Below are 21,773 nucleotides of genomic sequence, written 5' to 3' on the forward strand. Positions count from 1 at the left end.
TTATTTGAATTTCACCTCATTTGTCTTAAAAAGACAATCGTGCTTGATCACGTAATGACAGGTCCACCACTCTGACACTCGGCGGTCCGTGTGCACTGAGTATCTCCTCACCTCGGGCTCTCCTCCGCCAGGCACACACGTCAGTTAGAAAAGGAGCACAGAGGGCTGGGGATATAGCCTAGTGGCAAGAGTGCCTGCCTCGGATACACGAGGCCCTAGGTTCGATTCCCCAGCACCACATATACAGAAAACGGCCAGAAGCGGCGCTGTGGCTCAAGTGGCAGAGTGCTAGCCTTGAGCGGGAAGAAGCCAGGGACAGTGCTCAGGCCCTGAGTCCAAGGCCCAGGACTGGCCAAAAAAAAAAAAAAAAAAGGAGCACAGAGCACCAGCAGGCGCCCACTTGTTCTTATCCAAGAATGGGGAGGGAGAGCGGGCGTTTACACACACCTGCGTGTCCTTACTAAACACGCGCAGCCATTTCTGGAGGGAGACAAGAAATCGCAGGGCGGCAGCGGGATGATGAGGAAAGGAGGTTTGTCATTGTGTGGAGCCACTGGGGAACATTTCAATGCCTCCACTTTGTACTGGAATGCATCTCTTTCAATTAAAATAATTAGTGGGCGAAAAATAAGAACAAGCACTGCTGGTCCCCAGACCCTTGCAGCAAGCAAGGCTTGGGAGTTCCTAGAACCTCCTCTCCCACCCCCGGAACACCAACAAATAACACTTCTGTAAACCAGAGTTTATGTTGCAAGTTACCGTGACTGTTCAACGAGCCTAGGTCTTGATGAAGCCTATCAATTAAATGTTGACTTAGATAAGCAGCTCTAATAACAATTTTAAGAACATTTTCAAACCATCATACAGCTATTAAGATGATGGTTAGGAAGATGGGAGCAACGTGAAAGGGCCTAGGACATCACAGTTAACGGGGAACAGAGGGGCAGCGTGGGGGAGACCACGACCGCACCAGCCACGCCTACATGGCCTCCAACGCAGGGCCACCCCGTCTCACAGACGACAACACCGAGGCCACCGGCTCCCCAGAAGCAGCAACGCTGTCCAGCAACGCTGCTCTGACGGTGAATGGCCCCAGACCCACGGCCTGGTTCCCACACTAACTGGGTCCCAAGCTGCTGACAGCCACGGCGACAGAGGAGCTGACAACTAAGACTTCTAGCTTTCCATAATGTACTTCATCTTCCTTTTAGAGCCTAAAACAAATGCATGGGTTCGATGTAGAGTTAGCACCTACCACCTAGTGAGACCACTACACACAGGACATGGAGATGAGGCCCACACACAGGCAACGGAGGTCATGGGGTTAGGTCCCCAGTCTAACAGCACTGGCACTGCGCACACACGCACGCGCGCACATACACACACACACACACACACACACAGAAAAGACAACGCACAACACAGAGTTAGAGTCCTCACTCTTCACTAGAAAATGGATCAGCCAACACCTTCAGCATGGATTGTCAGCCCCCCAAGCTAGGAGCACGCCAGGTCTGTAAATCGTGGGCCTGGTGTGTTTGATCACAGGCAGCCCAGGCAGATGAGGGTGGGAACCTTTTATTTTTATTTTTTTAGAATATCTTATCCTAAGAAAAATGACCTTGTGGGTCTTGTCTGTTTGTGGGGAGCCGTTTCTGGTTGTTTCGTCTTTGTGTTTATTTTGAGACGGGGTCTCCCTGTGTAGTCCAACGTGGCCCAGATGTAAATCACCCTGCAGCAGCTTCCTGAGCACTGGGATTACAGGCATGGGCCACTATTCCTGGCTGACATCCTGTTTTTGACCATTCTAGAAAATTTTCAACTTTTCTTTCCCTTTAGGAGCAATTTGAGCATTGTATAGAATTGTACCGGAAAGACTCAGAGTCTGTATTTTCCTGAAGAGTTGGCTAAACGCAGTCAACGCTTCACCTGGTCCCATCACACCTTACACAACAGATTCAGGGAGTGATGGGTACCACTCTTTACTTTCCTTCGTTATTCTTGGCAACTACTCTGAAATGTGCCATCCCAGAGAAGCTGGGGCGGCCACTGGACCAGTCCAACGCTCCCATACCCCCCCTCCGCTAGACATGAGGCAGGACTTCACACTTACTTCATTTCATCATCTTGATTTGATCCCATATTACATTTCTTTTGTTGTTCTTTTACAACTTTTTTTGCTTCCTGCTTCAAATTTCCCCAAATGAATTTTTCATTTCCTATTGAAACAATATAGTATATAACATAAAGAATCCTGAATTCAATCAAATGGTTGCTACTATGGTTTTCCAATCAGGCAGATCCTCAGCCCTCTAATCTTAAGCAGACGGCCCCTCGGTCTTTTCTGAGCCTCAGTTGGCTCATCTGCAAATTGTGCTCACCGGCTCCCACCACCCTACTTATCACAGAGACTCAATGACAACTGAGTAAGACGGCTTATGGGAGGGGCTTCGTGAACACTGACCACCACCCTTGCAGAGGACAGGGAGGTTCAGGGCAGTGGCCCAGAAGCCAGGGCACCGACGCAAACGGTTTTATCACACAGAGGTGGACCCAATTCCTCAGCACCTCAAAAGAAACAGCTCCCAGTGAGACAGTACCAAGCACAGACAACGGACGCCAGCATACAGCACACGTCTAAACCTGGCTGAAGTCCTCAGCAAGAGCACAGGGGACCCAAAATCACCATCCATCCCCTCTAGGGGGCAACAGCTAGGGAGCAGCAAATGACCATCCCGACACGGCGTCACCCTTGCTGGGCTCTATGCCTGCACCTTGGAAGAGCGAAATGTTCTGCAGACACAGGTCAAGCTGAGCAGTCACCTCAGTTCAGAGGAGCCCATCCGAGAGATCACCGATGGAGCAGACAGCCACGGCCCACAAAGCCCATCAGTGATGAGCTGACCCTGCACACACGACCACCACACACAGGACCCCCACCAGGAACAATGTCAACACTGTCACCATTCCACCACCATCACACAACCGCACTATCACCATCACCTCCACCACCATTATTATCCCCAACACACCACCGCCCTTACCAGCGCCCTCACCACTGTACCCATACTACCACCACGGCCACCACCAATCACTCTCACCATCATCTCCATCCATCAAGATCGTTACCCTACCATCACTGACATCACCAAACTATCCCCACCGTGTTTACCATCACCGTCACCATCATCACCATGAGAAGTGACCATGACACTCGGCTCTGGTAAAAAATCATTCTTGCTTTCTCAAGGATGGAGGATGGCAAGGTCGGCACCAATGAGGGCTACATTCCAAAGAGACGTCGACTTTAATGAGAAGGAGACACAAGCCAGGCGGCTGCCCTTGGCACTGCAAGACAAGGACCAGCACGTTGCACGTACCAATCAGAGATCATGTGACTTGGAGCTTAGATTCCTGATGACAACGGCTGAGCCAGAGAGCCACCCGCCTCCAGACACCTCCCGGGGAAAAATAAACCCCTGGACCTTTACAGGCTCTTGAGCTTTGTTCTCTGTGACCTGCAACGAACACATCGCCCTAGACACCCCGTACACGTTGACTGTTGCCCCAGACACGTTGACTGTTGCCCCAGACACCCCTTCACATGTGTACCCTGTGTTGACACTGATGAGCAGGAAGGGCACAGGCAGGACTAAAAACCTGACCGCTGTTGGCCCCTCCACCTCCACTGGAGTCCAAGGGCCCACCGTTCACTGCCACGGCGTAGGAGAGGTTCACGGCCCACACCAAGGCAGAAGAGCACCAACTCAAGCCTACTCAAGGACACAATCGTGGGAGTCAGGCTACAAGTACAAGTGCTGCAAGGACCAAAGAACAATTCTCACACACCCTCCCCCACTCTCCTCCTCTTCTCCCTCAAACACAGAAAACATATGCCAGTCTCATAACTGCCCAATTATTTAATACTCAAGTGCACAGAAAGTAGAATATCCAAACCTATAGACATTTTAAGAAGAAAAGAGCAAACCGCTCCTTTAAAACTATACAGCTGACTTAAAAACACGTTTTATATTTGCTTTTAAGATTACATACTACAATTCATCACTCGGTAGAAACAAGCTCTCTGCAAGAGCCTTGAAAGGGTCCTAGTAAACCAATGATACATTCAACTGTACTAAATGAAATACTTAACTTTCAACAAATCATATTCACTATGGTCATTCGAACATTACGTGCTGTCCAAATACCACACTTGGCAATGAAAATGACACACACACACACACACACACACACACACACACACACAGACAAAAAGGTACTGACCATGTGATGCAAATGAACACGTTTCCTGAGCTAGCACAGTTCTTCCCCAAATCCCAACAGACAGCAGGACAGCAGGAAAGGAACCACCAAGAGGAACTTCTTGGACTGGCAAGCACTGATGAACACAGAGGAAGTCCGATGAAAAGAGAAAGCAAACTCTGTGACGGATACAGTGGGGTAAACAACTGTTGGTCTATTGCATTTATAATCTTTTCAGGTTCCCATTAATAGGATTGCAGAACCCCAACAGTGAGAAGATGGTACAGAGAAACACCAGTCCCACTCCACACAGGGGGAGCACACAGGCTCTTCCTGCTGAGGCCCCGGGCGGAGGCTGGGCAGGAAGGCAGAGGGCCGCCGACACGAGGAAGTCCACAGCCTGGCTAAGGCAAGCGAAGCGCCCCCAGTCTGCGAATCAGCACGGCCGCACAGCCTTGCCTGTCCCGCGTGCCCCGCTGGGCTTACCCTAGGGCACGGACATGGGGAAAGGCAAGGGCTACAGGACGGGGGAGATGGGGAGGGGTGCTCTGGAAACAGAGCAGAAGACAGGCCCAGCCGGAGGGGCCACGCTCTTCACAGCCGCATGAGGACAGCCTGACCAAGAGCAGACATCTGAACGAAGATCTGGAGGGAGAGAGACATGCAGAAATCCAGGGCTGTGGGAAGGGAGTGCACGGGGGGGGGGGGGGGAGCCTGGGGCTTGGCCAGGCTGGTGTTCCCCAGAGAGGAAGGAAGAAACCAGGCAGCAGCACCCACCTACATACAGAGCTGACGTGAAACAAACTGAACAGGCGCAACAGGCGCAGACTCAGGAACTCAAAGCAGTCCACACTTCCGATCAGAAGCAGGATGCGAGCGGGCCTAACTAAGCCACCAGGTCAGAAACAGAGGACCCGGGAAAGAGGCAGCCAGCCGGCCACGTGGAGGAGCAGGAGCCGGGGGAAAGGGTACAGCAGGGGAAAGGGAGGAGTGTGTGGTGGGAGGAGAGAGGCCGGTGAAGGGAGGACGGGGGAGGGAGAGAGGGGGACGCACTCCATCTTAGAGGCGAGCCGCTGACTGTGGCTGGGCACTGAGTGCACGAGAAACAATGGAGGAGGAGGAGGGGCTCCCTTCCATGGGGGCCTTTACATTCCAGTAACTCACAGCAGCCGTGCCGAGTCCAGAGCTGGACTAGCTAGTACTTTCTCTGTCTTTCTCAATCGTCTCTGCAGAGCCTGGGCTCACCTTTCAGTGGATACACTGGGCACACACAGGCAAACACAAGTACACACTCACACACCAGCCCAATGCATGGAGGGCATAGTGGCGCCAAATGCTATGTGGCACAGACAGCAATGCCCATGTCTGGCCACTAGAGGGAAGCATTGCCCTGAATGAGGCACGGCCCAAGGGAGTCATTCCAGTGCCCACAGCAAGCCCTTTGCACTGGACCAGAAGCCAGGGTGTCCATCAAGACACCACCACCCCCCCCCCCCGCCCCAGGAGAGAAACCATTTGGGAGGCTTCTAAAAAGCACTAGCAATGCCCAGTGTGTGTACTAACCAGAAAGAGGGAGACCTCGGGCCCTGGCCTGGCGCTGACCCAGTCTTCACCCCACCCAGTGCCCTGCAAGGCTGCCAAACCCACCACTTACCTAGCCTTAGACTCTGCTTCCTCCACAGGAAACTCACTCGTGGCAGGGAGTGGGGGGGGGCAGAAGGGGGGCAGGGGGCACACAGGGGCTGGGGGGGAGGGGGAACTAGCACAGAGTATACAATGGCAGCAGCTGTGCTAAACACACTGCTTCCCCCGCTCTGGTCCAGAGGCCATGGTCGCGACTCCTCAGCAGTCTGACACATTTCTTGGCCGTGTTCTGATCTCTATGTCCACCAGCTGTTCCCCTAACACTGTGGTGCCCCGGGTTATAAACGACGTCTAACCGTCTCTCATTCCACAGGGACTGTGCAGTCCTTCAGCCCCCAACACCATCAGCCCCACTGAACGGTGGCTGGAAGTGACTGCCCCACCCACCGCAGACTCCCTTCCCTCCCCACACAGCTTCTACACCCACGGCGGCTGCCCAAGGGGGAGGGACCTGCCTAAGGCCGCGGGCAGCACCGTGCTACAAGTCTCCAGTGGCCCTTGCTTCCTTCTGAGCTTCACTCCCCCAGGTTCCAAACCTTCCCAGGCGTCCTCTGTGCTGACAGCAGAAGCAGGCCTTCCTGCCGCGCGGACCTCTCCTCCCTCCCGTCCCCCACCAGGCCAGGGCCTTCGGCGGTCGCCCTCCTTTCCTCCCGCACAACAGGCGCTAGGTCTGCACCCCTCTGCGCACAGGCCCTCTCCTCAGGTGCCCTCTGCATCCCTCTGTGCAGGGCTCCAGGGAAAGCACCCTCTCCCAAGGGGGCTTTGCTGGCACCCACTCACGCGCCAAGTGCCCGCCCAGACCTAGCTCTCTCCCCATGCACCAAGTGCCTTTTTGTTTTTTGATGCCAGTACTTGAACTCAGGGCCTTAAGTTCTCACTTGGTCTGTTCACTCCAGGCTGTCTCTCTACCATCTGAGCCACACCTCTGTTTCTGGCTTCTTGCTAGTTAATGGAGATAAATGCCTCGTGCATGGCCTTCCCAGGCTGGCTCAACTCCTTGACCCTCAGACCTCAGCTTCCTGAGTAGCTAGGATCACAGGTGTGAGCCGCCAAAGCATGGCACCAACTGCCTGCTGATGGCTTCCCTAATACTAGAGGTGTGTCTGTCTGTCTATCTCCCCATGCTAGAATGCCACCACCCCCTTAGGAGCAGAGCCCATGCAGGTCTGGCTCCCTGTTCCTTCCCAATACCTGCAAATAGCAGGTGCTCAATGAACACCGAGTGAACGAGCTTCACATAAAGTACCTCGCTCCCCACACTGGGGCCCTGGCAAGGCAAGTCTGAGTCCCCTTCACAGTGGACAGGGCCAAGAGAGTCAGTCACAGGAGGAGGGAGGGGGGCAGGGCCAACGCCACACCGGGCACTGACTCCGAGGCTGTCCCTGTTTCCAGCTGCCATTGCAGGCCCTGCAGGGCAGTGCTCCAGCAGACACCGGCGTCGGCTCACTTCACTCCTCCTCGCGCACAGCCCCGGCCTCGCTTAACCTTCCTCCCCTCCAGCCCGCCACAGCTCTGATCGCCGAGCCCAGGCAGGCAGGATGCTCACCCGGGGAACGGGAGCACAGCTGTGTGCCTGCGTTCACAGGGAAGAACGAGGCCGCAGCTGTGGGCCTGCGTCCACGGGGGAGGGAGACACCTGCTGTCTGACTGTGCCAGCGGCCAGCGGGTGCCGGAGCGGAGCTTCCCGGCCTGCCCTCCCCGGCCCCACGGCCCCAGTGGGGTGTGCAGAGCGCCCAACGGCACCCCCGTGCGCCCGGCACACGTGATTAACTCACGCCTCCGCGTGCCGTTTCCTCAAGGCAGGCCATCTTTCTATGAGTCAATATTGAGTCAACGCTTGAGAGCGGAATGAGCTGTTACATTCTGTTTGCTACTTTCATCCCTGGGCTCCTAACAGAGCATAAGCTAAACAAAGAGAGCAGCACTCCCCCGGACATGCTCTTTAGCAGGTAGACTTGTTTCTGTGGGCAGTCTGCACATCAGCGATTTGCTTCTTCAACACTGGCAAATACTTGCCACTTAGGGTTTTATAAAATGCGAGGATAATACATTCCACTGTCCGCAGAGCTAGCTTTAGGCTTCAGGAAAACGAGCAATTTACTGGCTACGTTTTCTTTTGCCACTAAATATAAACCCAGTAATTGCTTATCTTTGAAACCTCTGACCTTAACTTTCTGGTTTCAAATTTGGTACTTAATAAATAGAATTCTGAAGAAGAAAAAAAAATCCATAGCTGCACCGACCTACCAAACTAATTTGATTTTAACATGCTAGCCTTTCAACCTACCCATACGTGCTCACATTCTTTATACATGCCCTGAAAGCCTTATGTAGAAGAATGATTTACTTTCCAAACAGTGTTCCAATGACAAAGTCCACAAGAAGATTGCAGCCGGTACTCCAAACCTGACCAGAGCACAACTCCCACCAGATGAGATCCGTTTCCATCAGACATTTCCTGCCTGCGATTGGAAACCACTAAACACAACTAGGAAGGCATTGGATAACTCTGCACTGATCGCTGAAGGAACCACACTGTAATAAGCAGCACTATAAAAATCAAGTTACCGGGGAATGGTGGCACACACTCGAATCCTGGAACGTGGGAGGCTGAGATGATCATGATTTCGAGGCCAGCCTTGAATACATACATAGGGGGACCATTTCAGAAAACCAAAATAAGCAAAGACCAAAAAAGGTTAGCGGATAAGGCGAATGGAAATAAAAAGAATAGCGGCAATGTCAATACACGGTGGGGACCTAGCAAGCGCTTGCCACGTGCTCAGCACTCTCGTCAGCGTTTTGGAAAGTACCCTACTCATCTGCAGACTCTATCCTGCTGTCATCAAGTCCTCCAGATGAACAAGGACGCTGAGGTCCAAGTTCTCAAGACACCCAACCCGCTCAAGTTCTCCGGCAGGCAGCCCAACACCAGCATCCACTCTCCCCGCCGACCTCCCGGCTTCCGCGCCAGGATCCAGACAGCAGGGGAGCCCACGGGGTGCCGGGAAAGGAAGGGCCTAGGGTCCTCCTCAAACCACATACTCCCATGCAGAGTCCACCTTTATTTCCTGCCTGTGCAGCGACCCCGTCATTAAGCCAAAACTACAGGACAGCTGAGGCTCCCTCCCACGCTCAAGGAGAGGAGGGGCACGCTGCAAATGCGCTCACCAGGGTTCAGAGAACCAGTAATATACACCTGCCCACCAGGAGAGGGCGTGTGAAGTAACATACAGGTAAACTTACACGTGAGATGCAGAACCCTGTGGCTCTATCCATGTGGAGAAAGAAAATGTGTCATTCAGACTCCAAAGCATCTCTCCAAATTGCTGCCAAGTCCCCAAGGGAAAAGTAGTGTTTCATCTGAAAGACACAGCGTAAGACACAGCAAAAGCACCAAGTGATGGGCATCGACACCATCAAGCTAGGACAAGCCAACACCACAGGCCTTCTGCACCGACAGCCAAGACCGTTCACCCCCGCAGAGACCTGTCAGGAAGGAACACCAACAAATGGACAGGGACAGACATTCTGCAAAGAACTGCCTACGAGATCAAAATCACGAAAGGCTGTGCTACTGTGAGCAGCCACCACAGACACAGGATGACCAAATGAAATGCACAGCCCCATTCTCCACTGTGGACTAGGAAAAAAGATACAAAGCATGTTCTTGGGATACCCGGCAAAACGTGGAAAAGGACTGTACCAAGAGTGTCATTCAAAGAGTAGCACATGAATGCTGAATTTCTTTATTTTGATAACTGTACTATGACTATACTACGAGAATGTGTTTGCTCTTTGAAGTAAAGGAACAAAATATCTCCACTCACTCTCATGCTCAGGAGGTATGTACACACGTACGTACACACACACACACACACACACACACGCACATACAGAAGGTGATGGAACAAAATGTAAACAAATGGCAGATCCTACAAAGAATATCTGAGAGTCACTTCGACTATGCAACTTTTCTCTAAGTATAAAACTCCAATATACTGTTCAAGACAGCAGAGGCACAGGCCACCTCCGGAAGGCAGGGTAAGGAGTCCGTTTCCATTATACATCCTTGTGCGACATCCATGTCATATAGTACGTAACATACTGTGTGTCACTGATTCAAACACAGGATAAAATTAGCAAGGAAAACCTCACGGTGAGACCCAGACTCAGAACTGGAGCTGGGCCTTCGGAACTGTGAGAACTTTCCAAAGCAGCCTCAGCCACAGCCTTCGGACCCCTGTCCTACTCTGGCCACGTCCAGGCCTGAGAAGCTCTTCCAGAAACCCGTGGCTGTAGCTCTAATTTCCCGTAGCCCATCCACGTGCCCCACTCGCCACCTCCTGGCCAAGCTGGGCATTGCATCTCCAGCTCTCCCGGCTCCCAGACGACCAGCCATTCTGGCACTGCCCGTTACCGTCTAGTCCCACATCTGTCCTCGGCTGAGAGTGCCCTCGTGACCATGGCGCCCTCCTAACCCTCCAAAGGCGCCCGTGTCTCGCAAACTGGGCGTGGCATCAGCAGAGGATGGCCACCTGGCCGGCCTCCACAGGCTTTCAGGACCGCCCTCGCAAAGGCGTGTGAAGGCAATGAGGGGAAAAAGAACCGAAAAACCTTAGGAAATGCTCTGGGTCCACATGAACAAAGCACACCCAGAGGAAACTAACGGTACAATCCACAGTGCCCAAGGAAGGACCTACTGGCGTGGAAATGCGGATGTCCATGTCCCTGGAGGGAACTGTCCAAGAGGCAGTACACTGTGCCGCAGAACGCAGCTCTCCTTCTCAAACCCCCAGGAACGACTGTTCTCAGCTTCCAACCCGCAGAGGACTCACCCAGGTCGGTGTTGGGGCCAGCAAGCAACTGCTTGAACTTGTCCAGCCGGGAGGCCTCTCTGTTACTTCGTGTGGGGCCGCCATGGGTGCTCGGGCCAGATGATGTCCCACCCAGGGACACAGTGGTCGAGTGTGGGAGAGACTGGGACCTCTGCAGAGGGACGGCATCACTGGCACTTCCTGCAGGGGAGAGAGAACAGGGGTAAAGGTAAACATGGCCTCCAATCACTCCTCACCACATGATCTTCCTCCCTGGACAGCCCCCAGGGAGCTCTCCAGGCCCCACCCCCTCTCTAGACAGCCCCCAGGGAGCTCTCCAGGCCACGCCCCCTCCCTGGACAGACCCCTGTGAGCTCTCCAGGCCCCGCCCCCTCCCTGGGCAGCCCCCAGCCCCTCCCTGGACAGCCCCCAGGGAGCTCTCCAGGCCCTGCCCCTCCCTGGACAGCCCCGTGAGCTCTCCAGGCCCCACCCCCTCTCTAGACAGCCCCCAGTGAGCTCTCCAGGCTCCGCCCCCTCTCTAGACAGCCCCCAGGGAGCTCTCCAGGCCCCGCCCCCCACCCCTGGACAGCCCCGTGAGCTCTCCAGGCTCCGCCCCCTCTCTAGACAGCCCTGTGAGCTCTCCAGGCCCCGCCCCCTCCCTGAACAGCCCCTGTGAGCTCTCCAGGCCCCGCCCCCTCCCTGGACAGCCCCCAGGGAGCTCTCCAAGCCCCGCCCCCTCCTGGACAGCCCCCTGTGAGCTCTCCAGGACCCGCCCCCTCCCTGGACAGCCCCCTGTGAGCTCTCCAGGCCCCGCCCCCTACCCCAAGACAAGGAGGAATGGGAGGTTAGTCTCTGAGCTGGGGCTATAGCTGTGCTCTAGGAAAAACACTCCACAGGAAAAGCAGCCACACCTGCCCCAGAACTAAAGGTGCCCAACTGTATATGTTCAGACCTTAAGCGACAGGCATCAGTATGTATATACAACAAAATGAAGGAAGGGAAGGGGGGACGGCCAGGAGGGGTGGGTGAGAAAGTTTAAAGGGGGACATTGATCAAGATGCTTTGTTAAATGGCAACTTCTTTGTACAGCTACTTAAATAAAACAAATGAGAGTGTGTAACTCCAGTAAGTGTGACTCCCTTAGAGGCCCACCCTTTCTGTGGGCCCCCACTCTAAAACGGAGCAGACGGAATCTTGACAGTAAAGCAACAGCCACGTGCCCTGTAGAAACAACACTGACCAGGTCTCCTGTGACCCTGAATGAGCGCACACGGACATCCATCCCACAGAGGATGACGGGACCACATCAGCCACCGTCCACACGAAGCCTCGCTGCAGCGGAGTGAGCATCAAGGCAGGGCCAAGCTTCATCACGCACACTGCCCACCCAGCAGGGGCGCCCCAGAGCCCCTCTCAGCTAAGGGCATGCTTTGCCATTCCCCTGAGCACCGCTAAATAAACAAAGGACACCTGACCCGGTAGGAACGCACTTCTATGTTCATTCAAAGACATTCGAGGTATCTATGAAGAAAGTTATGAGTCTGGTGCTGCCTCACGCCTGTAATTCTAGCTACTGAGGAGGCTGAAATCTGAGACTCACAGTTCAAAGCCAGCCTGACGGGAAAGTCCAAGAGCTTCTTGTTTCTAATTGACCACCATAAAACCGGAAGTGAAGCTGTGGCTCAAAGTGGTAGAGCATTAGCCTTGAGCAAAAGAGCTCAGGGACAGAGCCCCAAGTTCAAGCCCCACAACCTACATTTAAAAAAAAAAAAAAGGAAGTCACGAAAGCCCAAAGGCTGTCCACTCATGGGCTTATCTGCTGAAGCCTCAATCTACAGAAACAGAGCACAGGCTCAGCCCAACCGCCCTGGGTTTGAACCCCAGCCCCACCACTGGAGAGCTGCTCGGGGCTTTAGCGATGCCTCACCTGAGAAAGAGGAGCAACAACACACTCGAGTAACAAGGCGTCTTCCCACCTAGAAGCTTGCCAAGTTCAGGGAGTCGCTATAAAGTGTAATGGGTTTATCACTGAGGGGGTTGGCTGCAGTACTTGCCAGACAGCAAATGAACGAGACATGCCATTGTTAGCATCAGTATTACCACTGTATGGCTCACAGAAAGGGAAACCCACCACATAGTTCAGGAGTTTATTGGGGGGAGAGCAAACTGCCAGCCCACACAGGATGGAGGCACGAGGAGACAGAGAGACAGGAGAGAGTAAGAGAGAAGGGAAGAGAGAAAAAGAGAACAGGGACTCATGTTGAGCTGGATTATATAGGGAAAAGCAAGAGGTGTGGCCAGGTGGATTGGATGTGATCTCAGAGAAGGAGGTAACTGCCTCCAGGTGTGCCAGTTACCTAGGTTACGCAGGTACTGGGCAAAGACTTAAAACAGGTGGGGGGCGTCTGCATGGAGCCCTCCCAGGGGTGGACCTTACGTTCCAGTCTTGTAATAATTATGAAAAAGGACACAGACTCCCTCTGCCACTTCCTGCTGACAAGGGGTGTCGACATTAGGGGTAAAAGGTAGAGATGTGGCCCCTCTGGGAGAAAGCAACAAGCAGCAGTCCCTTGGTGGTAGATGCCAGTCCTTGATTGAAGCCTGGAAGCAGTCTCATGAGGCAGGGACTGAATTCACTGACCACAATACTTGTCAGAGTTATTTCTCCAAAACGCCCCACTTTATCCTTCGGCTTGTAGAGTAGATCAAACCCAGAACGGCTAGCCTTTGAGAGGGAACCTGGGGGGATGGGGGGCAGTCCCGGGGACCCAGCCTGCATCATACTCTCGGGAGCACAAGCCAAAAGGTTGGGCCACTGAGACTGAGTTTCTAGCCTGTGAGACATTTTGACTTTATGGAGTAGTCTGGTGAGGGCGAAGGCGTCCAGTAAGGCAGACCAACAGAGGACCTGTAGATGAGAGTCACTCACCAGATATAGAAAGGAGATGGTGTGGTGGATGCGTAGCCAGCAATGGCAAAGTCAAGAAGTTCGAGGTGAGTTTCCTCTGGGCTTTCAGCAGTTTCATCCCAGGAGGGGCCGTCAGGGAGGTAGATTAACCCTCAGAAGAGCAGAGGAGGAGGAGACCCAGCAACTCCTGACTCAGTCCCCTCCTGAGTCATGGCACCAAATGTAAGGCTCATGGGAAAGGAAACTTACCACATGGCTCAGGAGTTTGTTGGGGGGAAAGCAAACTGCCAGCCCACACAGGATGGAGGCACGAGGAGATCAAGGGGAAGGAAGAAGAGAAAGAGCAAGACAGTAAGAGAGAAGGAAAGAGAAAAAGCAAAGAGAGTGGGGACTCGAGTTGAGCCGATTATATAGGAAAAGGCGGGAGGTGTGGCCAGGTGGATTGGATGTGACCTCAGAGAAGGAGGAGGTCACTGCCTCCAGGTGTGCCAGTTACCTAGGTAACTCAAGTACTGGGCGAAGACTTAAGCAGGTGGGGGGCGTCTGCATGGAACTGTCCAGGGGTGGAGCTTACAACCATCACTATTATACTGAAGTACTCAAAAAGGCTTGCCCCAAGAGCAAACAGGAGAGGCTAACCCTAGGCAGGTGAAAGGACCAGCCAACAAAGTCACGGGCCCCTGCTCAGGTCCGCAGCTGCCTCCAGCACCACACACTTGGAGCTCACAGGAGGGGGCACCCCACAGTGACATCCCGCAACTCTCCCATCTGGCTGGAAGCAGCCTGAACTTGCCTCTGGTCAGGACCCCCAAATAGACACCAGGTAGTCTGGCCCTCAGTCCCTGACTAGGGTCCTCGTGGCCATCCCCAGAAATGGGGGCTGTCTCCAAGGCTCCAGTCAGGCCCCCACGGGTCCTCAAGACCATCCCCCGAAGTGGGGCTGTCACAGAAGCTCCACCCAGGCCCCCAAGAACTGCACAAGTTACTACCACGGCACACAAAGGAACTGAGGAATCCCGCCAATGCCAGGAGACTGTCGTGGCTAGAGGGAGGCAGGAAGGACACACCAGAACTTTCAGTCAACTGAAAAATCCAAGACGGGTTTTCCACTTATGATGGGTCCAAATGAGCAAGTGAAGTGGTTCGTCGCACTCTAGCCTGATGACGGGGAACACTTTCTAGAAGTTCATCAATTCTGAGAGGGTATTTGTGAACCGTAGACTAGTATAGAGCCCAGACATGCTGGCAGGTAGATCCCAATGTTCTGGCCTGTGACTGTGGCGAGCACGCGCTGACCCCAGGGCGACCCTGGCAAGGGGGTGAGCCCATGGCGTCCAAGCCCCTGTGCCCCTCTGCTTAGAGGAGCAGGAAAGCACATGGGGACGCCGAGGGAGCGGGCAGGCTGCCCTCCTGACGAGGGGAGGCACACCAGGCAGAAGATGGCCCTTGGCGTTCTCACGGCTGGGAGCCCTGTGGCAAACAAGAGCCAGGACCCTTCCCGTCCCCCACAACGGAAGCCCGAGGACCCCCGGTGGGGCGGTGCTCCCCGCCCACCTGCAGGACAGGATGTGTGGCTCTCGCTGACCGACTTCACCAGCCGAAGGTCGCCGCCGGGGGCTGCCGGAGGCTCGGCCACGGGCGGCTCTGCCGCAGGCTTGGGCTCCGGCTCTGGCTCCGGCTCGGGGGCCGGCCGCTCCGGGGGGGCGGGCTGGCCCCGCCGCTGGCTGTGGTTGCGCAGGACGCGGTGGGCCGTCTCCATGACCACCTCCGTGTTCAGGCTCTCGGCAGCCATGGCCAGGAGCTCGTCGTCGTCCTCCCCTGCGTCCCAGGCATCGCTCGTGTTGCTCTCAAACTCCTGGAAGGTGCTGACCTTTTTGGCCTTCGCCGGTGTGGTGGGCACCTTGGGGGTGGACTTGAGCAAGCTGCAAAGGAAAAGCAGCTTGACTGGGCGGCCTGGAGGCTCAAGAATATTCACTCTAAATCAGCCAGGATGGAATCCCCGACAAGAAGATGAGGGGGACGGGAAAGCGAACACAGCTCACAGAGGCTCAAAATACGAGCAGGGACGGGCTGGGGATATAGCCTAGTGGCAAGAGTGCCTGCCTCGGATACACGAGGCCCTAGGTTCGATTCCCCAGCACCACATATACAGAAAACGGCCAGAAGCGGCGCTGTGGCTCAAGTGGCAGAGTGCTAGCCTTGAGCGGGAAGAAGCCAGGGACAGTGCTCAGGCCCTGAGTCCAAGGCCCAGGACTGGCCAAAAAAAAAAAAAAAAAAAAATACGAGCAGGGAACGCTCCAGACGGAGTGACAGCACCTCAGGCAAGGTCAGGCTTGCAGATTCTGCCACCTGACAGAGCCCTAGGCACAGCTATGGCCTGCAGGGCCGCGGTGCCAGGGTCGTAAACACATGCTCCCTGCCAGCATCTCAGCCAACCTTCTACAGGACAGCTGCGGAGGGCAGGCCCGGAGGGACTGTGCCCAGAACACGGCCTTGGACGCACACGCGTGAAACGGTACCACTTGGAGGAGACTGCCCCAACCAGGGCCACACGTTAGCACCACCAAGAGTCAGGACACATGTCAGACCAGAGCTGCGTTCCACACCCTCTGCTCTGGCCTGCTCTGGTGGAGGAGCCCGGACTTGGGGCCGTGAGGACAGCCTGGATCCGAGCCACCAGCCAGCTAGGGGGCAGCGGCCGCGCTCCCACAGGGCACCGACCCCCACCCGTGGCCGGCACAGCCACTGCCCACCGCAGGGAGGACGGCGAGCACCGCAGCGTCCCACACAAAGCAGGCACCCGACCTGCGGACCAGAGGAGGGGCCACCGCCTCCCCCCACAGGGAGGGGGACCGTCACTTACGTGCCATGTAACAGCGGGTCAAAAGGGGGGTGCTGGGCTCCATACACGTGCTGGATGCTGATTTTAAAAAAGAGAGGAAGAGAAAACAAGTTCATTTTTCTTCAGCTTTCCCAAGACCACACCACTCAATCAAGAAAAGAGGCAGCAACTCATGACACCCCCTCCCCCACCCCACCAGCTGCCACACGGCCCCCTCCAGCCAGCCAGGGTCCTGAGCGCCCGTGGAGGAGGGATGAATAGCGCCATATAGGCCCACACCCAAGACACAGGCGAGGCATTCAGATCCTTCCAGAAAGCAGGCCCCGTGAGCCTCAGCCTGCAGGCGCCTCCCTACACGGAGCCTTAAGCGCCAGCCCAGGGCCGTGGGCCTCTGGGAGCACCGAGGGCCCCGGCAGCATTTCACAGACAGGACGGAGCCACCTGCAAACGCCCAGCTGGGAACCCTCAGCAGGTGCCATTCTGTCCGAAGACTGACCGAAGAACTGCCCAAAGAAGATAAAGAAAACGTCTGTAAAGACTTAGCGGACTAAACTCTACAACTCCTACATTCATCACTGTCCATTTGGGAAAGCGACAGAAACAAAGCAGCCCACACGGCAGACTCCACGGACTGAGTCCTTGTCCCTGGCTGGCTGTGGCCAGGGTGGCCTCATAACATAACCAGGCCAGGGAGGGGGGAAAATGGAGGCTGCCCATCTCCTAAAACAGACAGGCTACAAGGTCTTAAAATGTCATTATCAAAGTCACTAAAAATGTGCCATACAAACAAATGTTAAAAGTTAAAGTCAGCTTTAGTTACGAGGCGGGGGGAGGGGGGGAAAGGGGGCTAGCCTGCAGCCTTTCACGTCTCCCCCGCTTCCCAGCCAGGACACAGGAACAGGGGTGAGGCCTGGTACCTCCAGCACCTCACAAGCACGAGACACAAGCAAGCGTGGGAAACCAAGCCACCCTGAGGGTGGCGCAGCACCTCCGGTCAGCACTAGCTTCGCGGAGCTGCCAGTCCAAGCTGACCGCCTCCCTCACTTCCAGGCATGTGAGCTAAGCCAATCCTTGCTTGTGGACGTGCTAGCATCAGACGTCCGAGCCGGAGCAGTGCACGGCACGAAGAACCACGGTGACACTGTGATGTGGGCCCTTGGGGGGCAAATACAGATAAGGCCCGGTTGTCCACAGAGAAATTAGAGAATGTCTTCGCTTCTTAAAGCAAATCCTATCTTCTTAGTCATACACCCTGACTATGTCCCCATCTCATTACACCATTCTTCAGCTTCACCATTTATTTATTCTGTATGGTCTGACACACAATGAGAATGCATACAGGATAAAAAAAGAATCTGGAAGTTTTCATGTGAGGAAAGGAAAGAGGATACAGACCTCCCTATATGTTTATCTGCAACTCCTTAAAAACCTGTAATTGTTTAAAAATAGAAAGCCGTTGTTCTAATACAAGGAAGTGGAGACATGTTTGGGGAGGAAGGCAAAAGAGGGGTCAGCAAACGCAGGCATGATATTCAATGCACATCATGTAAACACTCAGCTATGGAACCTGAGGGAAGGGATGAGAGGGGGTAGATGGGGGGGACTGAAGGAAGGGGGAACATCAATCAAGAAGCACTGTACTCACAACCCGACTTACACATCTGTAACCTCTCTGAACAATAACTTTTTAGAACTTTTTAAAGGCTGTTTCGTTTTCTTCTTTAGGTGGTAGCAGAGTTTGAACTCAGGGCTTCAGCTCGGGGGTGCCGTGCCCCTGAGCCACACTGCAGCCCTTTGTCACAGGGGTGATTCCTGAGGTCGTCTCCCCAGTGGCCACTGCCCTCAGCTTCCACCCTGAGAGGGCGGGCGTCTTGTGAACTCTCTTACCCAGGCTGACCTAGAAGCGTGACCCTTCCAACCTCGGCCCCCACACAACGCGGACGACAAGCACGCTCCGCCGCGGCCGGGTGCTGAGTGAAACGGGACCTCCCAAACTGCTGGCCTGAGCTAACCTGGAACTCTGACCCTCCCAACCTCTGAGCCGCCAGCACCCAACTTCAAATTTTCAAGTTTTTCAGAACCACAGGAATCGGGCTGGGGGCATGGCAAAATATCAGACCCCGAGTTCAAACTCCAGTACTGCCAAAACCCGTAGGAATGGGAATAAGCACTAATCCCTTCCTCCCGGGCCTGCATCACCTCCCTGGACAGTGTCAGCTCTAATCTTACACCAATAGTGACTGTGCAACACTGAAGTTACCTGAAGTTGCCTGTGATTACCAAGGCAGCAAAAACGCCCGCAGAGACAAACGCTTGTGCGCATCTCTGATAACCTCCTGAGGAGAAACCACTATGCACGGAATGCCCGGGGATGAAAGCACAGGTCAAGAGGATGCAGTCAGCCCCGCCAAAGCACAGTGAGCAAAAGCACTCAGGGTCAGTGCCCAGGCCGATTCAAGCCTCATGACCGACCAAAAAAGAAAGCAGAGCTACCAGTTACGGTGAAAGGGACCAGAGAGAAACATGACCACCAGAGTCACAGCAATGTGCCACCGTGGGCTACAGAGGCGGTGACAGGGAGCGCAGGCACTTCTAACCGGAGCCTCAGCAGGGGCAGCTCTGCCAACAGCTTCATCAGCCCAGACACGTCACTCTTCTGGCCTCCAGAACCCTAAGGTCTTACCTATGCCGCTGTGAGCCAGCCCTGTGAGCTCTCGGCAACCACAGGGGTCACCCTTCTATCCTTTGCCAACGGTTCCTCTTCCAGGGTTTCATCTGGGAAAGCTGCCCCTTCTGAGACGGCAAAAAAAATACTCAAGACACTCTTCTTGAACTCTCTCCAACCTGTTTGGAATTTGTTTCACTCTACTACATAGTATTTAGTAGGAAGCTTTTAAAAATCAATTGTGCCAAAGCCACTTGTTATATAACCTCTCCTTCTCCCACTAATTTGAGAACATTCTCTTTAAAATATGACATTGGGTCACTTTTCCATTCATTCCTATGCCTGTATTATTTTAATTATATCAAAAATCTGCTTTTGCATTCTAAGGTACCCTAGTAAAATTTAACTAGTGTTTGTTGTATACCAGCTCTGTTTCAGGGTAATGGGAAGCAAAAATAAGCACAATACAAAAGTATGAACTACTAAAAGTCCGACAGTGGGAGGGGGGAGGGGGGAATGAGGGACGAGGTAACAAACAGTACAAGAAATGTATCCAATGCCTAACGTATGAAACTGTAACCTCTCTGTACATCAGTTTGATAATAAAAATTTGAAAAAAAAATAAATGAAAGTCCAACAGTTTACTTGTAAAGGCAAAAACTGCTATTATAATGTTCTGTAATAATATCTACAGAACATGACATGGAAGTACATTAAATTCAGTCCCGGTTGCTCCTCCCTCCCCCCACAAAAAAATTATTTATAGCCAAACAGAAGAAGTGGAACAGAGAGAAAATTCCAGGGCAGGAGAACAGATGCACTAGAGCTCAAGACGTAAGCCAGGTGCTGGTGCTTATGCCTGTAATCCTCACTACTTAGGGGGCTGAGACCAGGAGGCTCGAAGTTTCAGAAGAGCTCAGACAGGAAAGGCCGTGAGATTCCATCTCACTGAAGGAAGCTGGAAGTGGTGACACACAGCTGTCACCCCATCCACCACAGAAAGCCTAAGACAGAATGTGTTCCAGACACCTAACTGAGGAAAGAAGGGAGATACTTCAAAAATAATCCATGCAGGGCTGGGGATATGGCCTAGTGGCAAGAGAGCTTGCCTCGTATACATGAGGCCCTGGGTTCAATTCCCCAGCACCACATATACAGAAAACGGCCAGAAGTGGCGCTGTGGCTCAAATGGCAGAGTGCTAGCCTTGAGCAAAAGGAAGCCAGGGACAGTGCTCAGGCCCTGAGTTCAAGGCCCAGGACTGGCCAAAATAAATAAATAAATAAAAAATAAAAATAAATAAAAATAATCCGTGCAAAGAGAGAGGGTTGGAGGAATGGCTCAATGGAACAGCACCTGTCTATCAAACACACAGCACTGTATTCAAATTTCTGGCACTACCAAAAACAAGTATAAATTATATGTAAGATGTGTGGATGCTGTTGTATCTAAAATTAAGTAAGTGGGTTGTGTTCTAGCTGAATTTCAGTAAAGATGCTGGACTTTTAAGAAGGCCATACAACTTCAACCTGTCTATGGGGGTACTGTCTCTTCCAAACCAGCTAATGCTATGTGAAGAAACCCAAACTAGAACAAGGAGCACCCACCATTCACAGCCATGACAACTGACAGCAGCGGCGGTGCTCCCAGCTCGCTCGCGCGCTCTCTCTCTCTCTCTCTCTCTCACACACACGTACGGACAAGCAAGCGAGTGAGCCAGCTTTGTATCTCAACCCTGGCCCTCAAGTCCTGCCAGTGCTACCCAGGGCATCAGGTGCTAAGCAGAGACTAACAGCAGCCCTCACTTGGGCCTGTCTGCATTGCTGGCCCACAGAACTAAGCTGAGTCAAATGCTCACTATACGTCAGGAAGAAAGAAAAAAAAGGTATTACCCAATTTGGATCAAGCACAACCTGTCATCGTGTCCTTTCCCTCAATTTCACAACGGCTTCCCTGACATGGGTGAAAAGTTCCCAAGTTAGAGAATCTAATTACAGCTCCAACACGTCCTCGCTGAGGAGGTATTAACCAAGCAATTGTTCTGCGCTGTGGCTTCCTCATCAGGGAAACTGAACTAAGAACGCACACGGGGTGGGAGTGTCGCTCAGTGACAGAGCACGTGCTTACACACGGGAGGCCAGTGTGATCCCGAGCGCCACAGAACCGAACGCGCCTCCAGTGAGCAAATCCTGAAAGGCAGCGGTGTGGACACTGACCTGCAAGCCGTGCCCATCACCCTCATCAACCCGTCTGTGCTCCAGCACTGACAGCCTCCCTCGTGCTCCCTCCTTACACTTCCACTCAGCACAGGAGGCAGCTGAGCCCAGAGCGCGGCATTTTCCTGTCCTTTTCACGCGTCTGCAGCAGCATCGCGGACAGCAGGCCTTTCCCCCCAGCATAGCAGGAAACTCACCAGTTCTGCATAGGTCCACCGCCAGTGTTTATTCGGCAACCAACAAAGTTCAAGTCCGAACTGGAAGGAACCTCGTGTTATCTTATTAAAATTGCATTTTATATGGTCTTTCCGGCTAAAAACAGACTTCAGCTAAAGCTATTTGTAAAGAAGCAGCAACAAACCCACTTCCTCATCTCAGATGGTGGAACGCTTCTTCAGCCAGTGCTAGCGGCTCATGCCT

At 53.7% G+C, this 21,773-nt stretch overlaps 1 protein-coding gene across 3 annotated transcripts in view; it reads right to left on the reverse strand.

Moving 5' to 3' along the window:
* The window catches only part of Tbc1d22a (TBC1 domain family member 22A), a 267,451-nt gene that overhangs the window by 233,470 nt on the left and 12,208 nt on the right, over positions 1–21,773 (reverse strand). For all 3 annotated transcript variants that reach the window (XM_048353885.1, XM_048353877.1, XM_048353871.1), the window contains exons 2-4: positions 16,496–16,552; positions 15,187–15,554; positions 10,746–10,925 (exon numbers count right to left, since the gene is read on the reverse strand). In XM_048353885.1, coding sequence (XP_048209842.1) covers positions 10,746–10,925; positions 15,187–15,554; positions 16,496–16,552 — 605 coding nt within the window. The remainder of the gene's footprint in view (positions 1–10,745; positions 10,926–15,186; positions 15,555–16,495; positions 16,553–21,773) is intronic.

The sequence above is a fragment of the Perognathus longimembris genome, chromosome 1 (assembly GCF_023159225.1).
Source record: "Perognathus longimembris pacificus isolate PPM17 chromosome 1, ASM2315922v1, whole genome shotgun sequence".
Lineage (NCBI taxonomy): Eukaryota > Metazoa > Chordata > Mammalia > Rodentia > Heteromyidae > Perognathus > Perognathus longimembris.